At 40.5% G+C, this 11,626-nt stretch overlaps 2 protein-coding genes across 2 annotated transcripts; both read right to left on the bottom strand.

Moving 5' to 3' along the window:
* Positions 1–829: 829 nt before the first annotated feature.
* On the bottom strand, positions 830–1,288 carry LOC139451779 (uncharacterized PE-PGRS family protein PE_PGRS36-like). Its single transcript, XM_071233087.1, has one exon. It carries the CDS (start codon positions 1,286–1,288, stop codon positions 830–832), a length of 459 nt encoding a protein of 152 aa, XP_071089188.1.
* Positions 1,289–10,323: 9,035 nt separating this feature from the next.
* LOC139451778 (acanthoscurrin-2-like) lies at positions 10,324–10,770 on the bottom strand. The gene has a single exon (XM_071233086.1). It carries the CDS (start codon positions 10,768–10,770, stop codon positions 10,324–10,326), a length of 447 nt encoding a protein of 148 aa, XP_071089187.1.
* Between the last annotated feature and the right edge of the window lie 856 nt (positions 10,771–11,626).

Here is an 11,626-nt window from a genome sequence, read left to right as displayed (position 1 = left end):
CTATTGGGTTTCCAGAATTAAAATGGGACGTGTTCTGTATGTTACCGACACACACATATCCGACAATAAACTTTGGTTCTGTTTTACCCTGGTCCCCTTCAGCAGCAGAAGGTCTCTTGTATCCCATGTTTGGCGTAAGAGTCGACTAAAATGAGATCGTGTGTCATTGTGACGATGGCGTCAATTAACATTCACTTACTCACGCATTGTCAGTGACGTCGACCATCCGGTCCATTTAGTCGCCTATTACCCCACGGGGACTCCGGGTTAGAAAAGGTCCCCTCTGGTGGACGTAAGGGTCGACTTTATCGGGTTGTCAGGTTCAGTGATTTGGTTGATTGCGTGTATGTTGCTGAGTGCGTCGTGAGAAAACAAACAAACAATCTTACGACCAGCTTAGGTTGGTGGGGGCCTATTGTAAACCCCGAATGTCCATGGGATTCAACATTAAAACAACAGAAAATAACAAAGGAACAGTTTGCAAATTTTAATTCTGTATAATAACATTTTCTATAAAATGTTGGTCGGATTTCTCAAGATAAAACCGCTTCTCCCTGATTAATATCCTGCAAAGAAAAGGATAAAACATTTGATGAAAGTGGCAAATATATGTGGCTTTTGTATGAAAATGAATGAATCGATTGTTCTCAATAATAAGGAAGTTCCAGTTAAACAGTTTATGAGTTACGAGTTTGTAGAAATTTACGACAGTGGTATGATAGAGTAATTCGAACCAGCGGCCAGCTGATTAAAACGCGCCTTAGAAGCTGATCTCCGAGTACATTCACCGCCTTTGTATTCAGTATGTTTGTTTTTTATATCAGTGTATTTATAATTTCTTACCACGGCCGAAGCCTCCAAGACCTCCATGCAGACCTCCAAAGCCTCCATAACCCCCAAGACCTCCATAGCCGCCGTGACCTCCAAGGCCTCCATACAGGCCGCCTCCTAGGCCTCCGTAGCCGCCATAACCCCCTAGACCCCCAAGGCCTCCAAGACCTCCAAGACCTCCTAGGCCACCATATCCACCCAAACCCCCAAGACCTCCAAAGCCGCCTCCAAGACCTCCAAGACCTCCATGCAGACCTCCAAAGCCTCCGTAGCCGCCATAACCTCCAATTCCTCCTAGGCCTCCATGCAGACCGCCTCCAAGACCCCCAAAGCCTCCAAGACCTCCTAGGCCTCCAATACCATGTCCTAAGCCGCCGCCGATACCACCATAGGCTGGCTTACCCAAAGTAGCAACCATTAGGCTGGCAAAAATAGCGATGGTGATAAGATTCATCATGATGACTGGAATCTGGGGACGAAATATTCGTTCATAAAAATGTAATGAGCCGAAAACATGCAGAGTGTAATTCTCATTCGTTTTCAAGGAGAGGTGGTGACAAAAGATATAATTTCTTAAAGGTAGTTAATTTCTTTAATTGTTCATTTAACAAACCAAAAGAGTTCTTATCATTCCACGTACTTTTATGTCCAGATAGTTTCTTTTTCTCCTGACTGCAGACATGTTGAGCTTTACAAAGAACCTACATGTTCCTGTCTAGTTTCACTGATGAAACCTGATGCCCTACCACATGCGTGATATATTAGTGAGTGAGCATAATTGTACGCATTTAAGCAGTTTCATGACGGGGACCAAGAGAAATGGACACATTGTACCTTTGCGGGAATCGAGCCCTCTAACCTCAAGGCTAACCCGACTTAAGGTTCACAGTCTGGGAAATTAAAATGTGCAAAAGTTATAAATAGGTAATAGCAAACATTTGAAGTCTTTGGAGTCTAGCATTAGTGAAGCTCTTTATCTCATCTTAAGAACATTGTGTTATTGTGTCACGTTATGTGTTTGGACCATTCCTGCGACATGTTTGATGTAGTCATTTCTTTCAATTTGTGTTAAAGTCATTGTCGCTTTTCCCTTAAAACCAGAGGCATCGCTCCATAAATACTAAATTTGTGCTAAAGGTTGTTGGAGACAATTTATCCTGCGCCTCAATGTCTAAAGGAAATAAAGACCCGTGGAAATCCGGGTTAGAATAGGTCTTCAGCAACCCAGACTTCCCGTAAAAGACGACTATACTTGTCCTAAGAGGCGACTAACGGGATCGGGTTGTCAGGCTCGCTGACTTGGTTCATGCATGCCATCGATCCCAATTGCGTTGATCGATGCTCATGATGTCAATAACTGGATTGTCTGATCCAGGCTCGAATATTTAGAGACCGCCGTCATATATAGCTGGAATATTGCTGAGTGCGGCGTTAAACAACAAACAAACACACTAAAGAAAATATAAGAAGAAATACTTACACTTGACGGTTTCAACAAGAAGGAGGTGTGAAGTGGCAATTGAAAACCCTATCCTGTATTTATGTACATTGAGGAAAAGTGGTCATTCTGATGATTGATGACTGCTTCCTTTCGTGTTCCATTGCGCGATATGGTGTGATAGCCCTTCATGAATAGATCAATCACTTTTTGCTCATTGGAACCCCGCCCGATGCCTGCCTCCGTCACAAAGTGGGCTGAGTCAGCATCGAATCACCCAAGGCATCTCAAAACGATTATGATCAAGCTAATTCCGAATGATTACTTTTAATAACTGAAAGCCATGCACGGACATATTAATAGGTTTAACGACTTTATGCAATTTTACTTCCTGAAACATTTTCTCTAACGGGTTGATAAAAAATAAATAGGATAAGATTATTACTTTAAGCTTTTGTTACTTTTAAGATTTAGCGTATTGCGCTGGAATATTTGTCCGAAATGTCTTCTCGTGTAATTACAAGGGGTAAATTCCTTGCCATAATCATAAGAGATGTCTGTTTCAGTTTCACTTTCAAGTTGTTTAACGCCGCACTCAGCAATATTCCAGCTATATGGTGTCGGTCTGTAAATAATCGAGTCTGGACCAGACAATCCAGTGACTGACATCATGATTATCGATCCGCGCAATAAGAAATTTCTGATAAATGCAGAGTTCATTATACGATTCCGACTATATATTCCGAAGTTCATGATTGTGAGTGACTATCAAGTTATCGTGATACCAGTTGTTGGGGATAAAGTGAACATATCGCATCGGACATTTATGTGTCAACTTTAGAAAGGTCATTACATGGCTACTATACAACTTTAGAAATGTTATTACATGGCTATGTACAACTTTAGAAATGTTATTCCATGGCTCCTACACAACTTTAGAAATGTTATTACATGGCTACAATACAACTTTAGAAAGGTCATTACATGGCTACTATACAACTTTTGGAAGCGGTACTAGGGACCTGGATGCTGTACAAAGTTAAAAAATCAAATGTTTTGACATAATGGAACTTGTCCTTTCACCGAGAGATTATTAATATTCAAGCAAATACTCTGATTTATTAGAATATACTTGGTATAACTCCAACGTCTTTCAAAAACTTTCTGGGAACGCGGCTCTGAATTTTTTTCATTTACATCACTGCACATCAGCCTTATGTGAGTCAGGCCTCAGACGATTTGGCGAAACGGCCACCATCATGAGCTCGGGTACGTAGACGGTGTTGTCAAAGTAGGAATAGGGGCGGTCGGGTAGCCTAGTGGTTAAAGCGTTCGCTCGTCACGCCGAAGACCCGGGTTCGATTCCCGACATGGGTACAATGTGTGAAGCCCATTTCTGGTGTCCCCCGCCGTGATATTGCTGGAATATTGCTAAAAGCGGCGTAAAACCATACTCACTCACCCACTCACTCAAAACAGGAATCATATCCAGGGCGAGTCAAGTTGCCTTAGACGACGGGACCCCGAGTAGAATAAGAATATGATACAAAAGATGAAAATTATATTTTTTTGCACACTTGATAGGCTATAATCGGTGTTTACATACTTGCAAATGCCGCTATTTCAGAATCTACTTCAAACCTTTACTTATGAAGTGTCTGTGGGGAATATAATCCTGTCGTGCCAATTACGCCCAACTGGATCAGCGGATAATGGAGGCTAGATATTATCTGGCATTGACGTTTTATATTTACTTGAACTGTGTCGATGTTTCTGCTGATGTACTGAAGTCTCCGATTTCCATTTAACTATTATACTGAGTCTGAAGAAAATACTGAAGAAATGTTTAGTCAGAGATAGTAAAATTGCCACTCCAATTCAAAAGAAGCATATCGTTTTCAGATAAGGATGAGTAAAATTTATGCGCTCTCGTGTAGCTCAATTTTCTGTCCATCAATTGACTGTCGGGTTTGTTTACAGGCCAAGTGATAGACAGAACATCAAGTTACACGAGAGAGTATTTACTGATCCCAAACTTAAAACAACATGCTAATTTTGACCTGGAGGGGCAATTTTGTTGTCGGGTTTGTTTGCAGGTCAACTGAAAGAGAGAAAATCAAACTATATCGAGATATCAGAAATAAGATATAAGATAGGTGAAGTAGTCTGAGGTTTTAAGTATAGCACTGGATATAAGTAGGGGGAGAAATCTGAGCCTGACACTAATTAATGGGATATAGTTTAGGCGTAGTAGACTTAGCCTTCAAATAAAACATTTGGATGTAGGAAAGGGGGAGTAGTTTGAGCCTGATCCTCAAGAATCTGATATAGACTTGGGGGAGTAGTTTGAGGGAGATATTAAAGAATCGGATACCGAATACGGGGAGTAGTTTGAGACTGATCCTCAAGAATCTGATATAGAATAAGGGAAGTAGTTTGAGACTGATCCTCAAGAATCGGATATAGAACAGGGGGAGTAGTTTGAGCCTGATATTCAAGAATCGGATATAGAATAGGGGAAGTAGTTTGAGCCTGATACTCAAGAATCGGATATAGAATATGGGGAGTAGTTTGAGCCTGATACTCAAGAATTGGATGCAGGACAATAAATTATAGGTTAAGAAAAGTATAGTGATTTAAGAGCGGCACCTGGAGTTTTTCCAAGTAAAGTTAAATATAAAACTGTAATATAATAACTGGTACTAAAACATCTGACACACAATATTAGGGATTGTTCTCAACCTAACATTTCAGAACAGAAATTAGGAAGAGGGGTTGAAAACCTTTATAATACAAGACATGTTTGATCTTTTCTGTAATCATTTTAATTCTAAACAAGGGGAGTCATTTGGGCTCAGTAGGGAAGTTAGCTGAGCCTAGAGGGAGTGTTTTGAGCCTGGCTAGGGGAGTCATGTGAGCCTAGGCCCATATGACTCTCGAGTCAATTTTAGGGGGAAAGTTTGAGCCTACTAGACCGGGGTAGAACAGGTCTTCAACAACCAATGCTTGTCATAAAAGGCGACTATGCTTGTCGTAAGAGGCGACTAACGGGAGGGTGGTCAGGCTCACTGACTTGGTTGATGCAATTCATCGGATCCCGAATGTGTCGACTGATTCTCATGATGTCAATCACTGGATTGTCTGGTCCAGACTCGATTATTTAGAGACCGCCGGTAAAACAGTACAGTTTTTCCCTTTTCGTGAACACCTGGTGTTATCACTGGTTTTCAGTGATTCATACATAAAAATTTCACCTCTGTTTTGTCTTTTACACACAATGGAATATGGAATCGCTGCCACCAGTCATAGCTTCCCACTGTCATAGGCGGCCACCACCATGCTTGGGACCCGTGAAGATCCGGGATAGAATAGATCTTCAGCAACCCATGCTTGCCGTAAAAGGCGACTATGCTTGTGTTAAGAGGCGACTAACGGGATCGGGTGGTCAGGCTCTCAGACTAGGTTGATGCATGTCATCGATCCTAGTTGCGTGGATCGATGCTCATAATGTCAATCACTGGATTGTCTGGTCCAGACTCGATTATTTACAGACCGCCGTCATATAGCTGGAATATTGCTGAGTGCGGCGTTAAATAACAAACCAACCAACCAACCAACCACCATGCTTGGAGTTGAACTCGCAACCGACTTACCCTTATGTTCACAAACAAGTGATGACAGTCGTGACGCCGAATATTCCCCCCAACGCCCCTGCTTAAGTATGTTTTTTTCGTTTGACAATTTCAATTTCATTTCATCTTCAATGTAATTGGTATATTAAGAACATAATAGGTAATTTGGGTGCTTTTCCGTTAGCCTGCAATCTCGAAAACGTAAATTCATCTGTGAAATAATAAATCAGTCGTACACCTTTTCAAATTCACTATGATAGCTTTCCAAAGACATACACAAAATATAAATGTCACTACATTTAGAGTCTGAGGGAAAGCAGCGATGTTACCGACAGTGTAACAAAGGTGTCACACTTGGAAGAAGCTTGCCGTGTCGACATACCAAGGGGGACAACTCTGTTTGCTTGGAATGTAAAGGTTGCATTTGTGTTTTCGCTGGTAGTACCAATAATGTGGGTTCAAATACCAACATGACCATAATGTACAAAAGCTAACACTTTCGGAACTTTTATATACGTTTCAGTGTCACAGTGGATGTTGTTGTTTGTTTGTTTACATTTCGCTATTTTCTACATGAAACTGTCGAGACACAGAGAGCACTGTTTCTGATAAAACTCATTCTTCCAACAACAAAATCTACTACAGTTACGGTGATATGTTCAACGTAAGTGAATGTTACAAGCCAGGAACCTTTGGAAATGGACTTACACTTGCATTCATGAGGGACAGTTTCAAGTAGGTTATACTATGTATTTAAAAAATAAAGGACTCGTGGTCGTCATATGGTCGTTGCGCCCCTCATGGTTTATTCTCCCTGCAGCGTTTGTTTGTACGATAAACAACACCGACTCGCCTTTTATTTCGTATATAATTAAATTTTCGTTGCGTTCATTGAAATTCTTGTACTCTGATTAGCTGAATTGGTCACGTGTTATTGCATTCATTTCTCAATGAATGTAAAAAAATTAAGCCACGCCCACCGAGGCGGACTACTTTTATTACTACGGAATGTCGGGGAATCCATACAGTCGGGGAATATTACAGTCGAGGGAATTCCCTTTCTTCTCACATGTATCGTCATGCACAGGACATTTAGCGAAACTCATGCAAATTAATTGTCGAAACAATCCTTTGATTCCGAAGGCCGAGAAGGAATGAAACAGCAAACGTGCAGGCTCGCTCGCCTGTTTTTTCCCGCTCGCCTCGGTTCCACAAATTATATGTCTTCGGGTTTCATTTCTAACTAGCATTTTCCAACTGTGATTTCCCGTTCTCAGGGTACTAATGTTTGAATCTGGCGGTAACTGCCCATGTCATTTGAAAGAACTGCTTTCGGTTCGTTAGTCTGACTGTTCAACATTGTTTTGATCTTATTCCCCGTTAATTGGCTGCTGACTTTGTGAGCGTGTCAAGTTATGTGCATAAATTAAACGATCACCTGATTCAAGTCACGCCACAGTATGTATTCCTACACCTGGAATGTTTATCAATCTCGTCATTTTTGTCTGCTTTTACATATACAACTGTTTTTGGTTAAACTATTGTAGATTAAAACATGTTTTCGCTGTCGAATCTAATTATAAGCACTGACTGTGTATTTTTTTCGGTTCATTGAGGTATGAATAGAAAAACCGATGTGCAGACTGTATGAATCCGCGTAACGGATTCTCACAAAAGTTTGCACATCGGTTTTTCGATTCATGCCTCAATGAACCGAAAAAAATACAGTAGCGGATTCTCACAAAAGTTTGCACATAGGTTTTTCGATTCATACCTCAATGAACCGAAAAAAATACAGCCAATCCTTAAATGATATATAGAGAATCTATACAAGTGTTGATATGAAAAGACCCTAGGGTGAGGTTTTATGTATCACCCAACATCATTCGTCCAACTTTTTCAAATTGTAGACAGTAATAAGCAGTGTCTAAGTGTAAAGGGTACTGCTAACAGCTTCAGTGGCAGAATCATTAGTGATGTCATTTAATTGGTAACAATGACGTTACAATGGTCTGCAAAGCATTGTGATGTAATCTCGTTGCAGCGATATCTACAATATAGACATCGCTTGATCTCACCCAAGCATTATCTCCTGTGAGAGCCAGTTTTAGACGATAAATCAATATTTTGTTCAGCCTTTTTGAGGATGTCAAGAAATCGTAAACGTTAAACATTTACCCGTATTTAGATAATGATGACTCCCTGAATACAATTGACCTCGTCAATGTCGGACAACTCCATCTTTGTATAGGGGGGTTATAAGTCTTGTATTCTCACAATTTTCACGTCGAATATCTGTATATTTTCTCCCATTATCGATTGTCATATCTCTCCCCTAATATTGGTGCGATCGTTTGGCCATTGCGTTCATCTGCGTTGTTCGGCTACATCTCTGGGGAACAACTCACTCTAGACACATCCCTCTCAAAATTAACGTCGTCCAATTAAGGACGCCATTAAGTGACGAGAGGATGTTCGAATCTCCAGGCATGATGTTATATCATGATAGAACAATGTTTTATCGTGAAAAAAACAATGCTTCGTTCTTCATTATTCTTCGCGATTTATCGCTTAAGCTATATTTTATTAAATACTTCAGTGTGAAAGTCTGAGTTTTCCGAAGTGTAGAAAAGTGATATTTTCATTGCAGTGAACATAACACTTGATATTTAACTGCAGTGAACATAACACTTGATTTATATCATGTATGGAGTTAATATCGCTTGATGATATTCGTTATTCTCTTGAAAATGTTTCATTATAAACTGTAAATTTCTCATTTAACTCGTCAATCGAGAGTGTTCGTTTCGCGAAGCGCCATTTTGGTTACATGACCAGCGCGCATTCTTTCGCTTCCAACAGCGGTCTCGTAGTTTTCAAGAATATTTTTGGTTTAAGTTGATTGCATATATAATCATAATTATCTATATGTGTGATACAGAACTTTTCGTGATCCTAAATATTTTTTGTTAAGTTTGTTCATAATTTTTAAGACTTTGCAAACACGAAACTACTTTTTTAGTCACATGTGCAAGGCGTGGTGAACCGTCCTGTGTGTTAGGTAGGGAGAATTTACATTTCAAGGTTTTACATTTGTAATGAAATAATTTAATTTTCCGGCAAACAACTACACAAGAAGTATAATATTATAATAAAAATATCATGTTTCTCTCATCTCGTGACGGGGGGAACGGAGATATTTTCACTCGCTCGTCACACCAAAAGCCCGCATTCGCTTCCCGACATGGGTACAATTGTGAAGCTCCTTAACGTGATATGTCTGGAATATTACGAAAAGCGGTGTAGAACACGACTCATTCTACTCTTTTGGATAATAGATACTGACATAACTATATTTTGGGTATCCTTATAATATGCCTACAGGTTGCGTGTTTCCGTTTTGTCTCCCAGAAGAAATATCATTATTCTCGATTTTAGGCGTTTTGGCCCTGTGGCGACTTGATCATATCAAAACAGACCTTGCTAATAATTATGAATATAGACAAGTGCGTTGCGGTACATGGCGTGTCAGATTGAGGTGGGAGGAAACCTGGAGTGGTGTAGATTTTAGACGCATTTTACTTTCGTAAAACCAACGTGCACGAGTGTGGTGGTGACAAACGTATATATTACCGACAATAAACCAGACATTGATGTTTTCTGACCCTGGTCCTCCTCCGAGGCAGAGTAGGTTCCAGCTGTCCATGCATGCGTCAGAACCGACTAACATGAGATCGTGTGTCATTGTCACTGCGGCGTAAATTAACATTCACTCTCTCAGGTTTAGTCAGTGGCGACCACCCGATCCATTTAGTCGCCTGTTACTCCATGGGGACTCCGGGTTGGAATAGATACCCTGCAGCCTCTGGTGGACGTAAGGGTCGATTTTATCGGGTTGTCAGGTTCAGTGATTTGGTTGATTGCGTGTATGTTGCTGAGTGCGTCGTGAGAAAACAAAGAAACAATCTTACGACCAGCTTAGGTTGCTGGGGGCCTATTGTAAACCCCGAATGTCCATGGGATTCAACATTAAAACAACAGAAAATAACAAAGGAACAGTTTGCAAATTTTAATTCTGTAAAATGTTGGTCGGATTTCTCAAGATAAAATCGCTTCTCCCCGATTAATATCCTGCAAAGAAAAGGATAAAACATTTGATGAAAGTGGCAAATATATGTGGTCTTTTGTAAGAAAATGAATGAAAGTATTTTTGATAATTAGGAACATTCAGTCAAACAGTTTATGAGTTATGTGTCATGTGTAAAAATGGTCCAAGGTGAAGTAACTCTTAGGCGTTTTCCACTTTCTAGAAATGTACGACAGTGATTCGAACCAGCAGGCGGCTTAAAGCGCTCCCGAGAAGCTTAGCTGTCCGTGCAATCTCCGCCTTTTTATTCAATGTGTTTTGTTATGTCGACGTATTTAATTTTTCTTACTACGACCGAAGCCTCCGATACCATGCCCTCCAAAGCCTCCATAGCCACCATACAGACCGCCAAGACCACCAAGGCCGCCAAGACCTCCATAGCCTCCAAGACCTCCTAGGCCTCCATACAGACCGCGTCCAAAACCTCCTAGGCCTCCATACAGACCGCCTCCAAGACCTCCTAGGCCTCCATACAGACCGCCTCCAAGACCTCCTAGGCCTCCATACAGACCGCCTCCAAGACCCCCAAGACCTCCTAGGCCTCCATACAGACCGCCTCCAAGACCCCCAAGACCTCCAAGACCTAGACCTAAGCCTCCATGCAGACCGCCTCCAAGTCCTCCAATACCATGTCCAAAGCCGCCGATACCACCATAGGCTGGCTTACCCAAAGTAGCAACCATTAGGCTGGCAAAGATAGCGATGGTGATAAGATTCATCATGATGATTGGAATCTGGGGACGAAATATATGTACACATAAACATAAAAATTCCCAAATGTAGAAATAAGTTTTCAGCCGAAATTGTGTAATTCTCATCAATATCAAAACATTTTGGTGACAAGCATGATAATTTCTAATAGGTAGCTAATTTCTTAAATTATGTTGATTTAACGAGCTACAAAGGTTCTTATCATTCCACATCACTATGACATTATGGTGCCTTTATTTTCTAACTAAAGACATGTTGGCCCTTACAGAGAACCTAGATGTTCCTATTTTGTTCCAGTTTCGCTAATGTAACCTAAGGTCCAACCATATATGATTGAGTGAGCATAATTGTCACAATAGTGGACAACGAGTATAAAGTTGTTCCAATCATGGTGCCGGCAGCCAAAAGGTGTTGAATTAAGTAGTAAGCCATTTTCTTCACCATATAACACATTATCATGACAAGGTAATTATTCACAGGTTTTCAGGAGGGTTCAAATCTGAGTAAGCTTTATGAAAATATGTGCCCTAATAGATGACATTTTTTTACTGTGTAATATGTAAGTACAAATCTGACATGCAAACACTTACATACATTCTAGAGATTCTAGCATTGGTTAATATCTTTAACCCAACTTAAGCAAATTACGTTTGAAGTTTGTCCATACATATATTCCTGTGAAAAGTTAGACTTTAGTCATTTCTTTAAATTTGAGTTAAAGGTATAGCCACTTTTCCAGCAAAATCTGGGTCAACCCTAAAAAAAATTAATTTGTATTTTATTGAGAATAACGGTGAGGTGAGGGTTGAAGGTCGCGTCCAAGATTTTTGCACTTACATAGCGACGTGCATGCACGTGTATGTGTGT

The sequence above is a fragment of the Haliotis cracherodii genome, unplaced genomic scaffold, assembly GCF_022045235.1.
Source record: "Haliotis cracherodii isolate W230 unplaced genomic scaffold, xgHalCrac1.p SCAF_9, whole genome shotgun sequence".
Classification (NCBI taxonomy): Eukaryota; Metazoa; Mollusca; class Gastropoda; order Lepetellida; family Haliotidae; genus Haliotis; species Haliotis cracherodii.
This window is presented reverse-complemented; position numbering and strand designations above follow the sequence as displayed.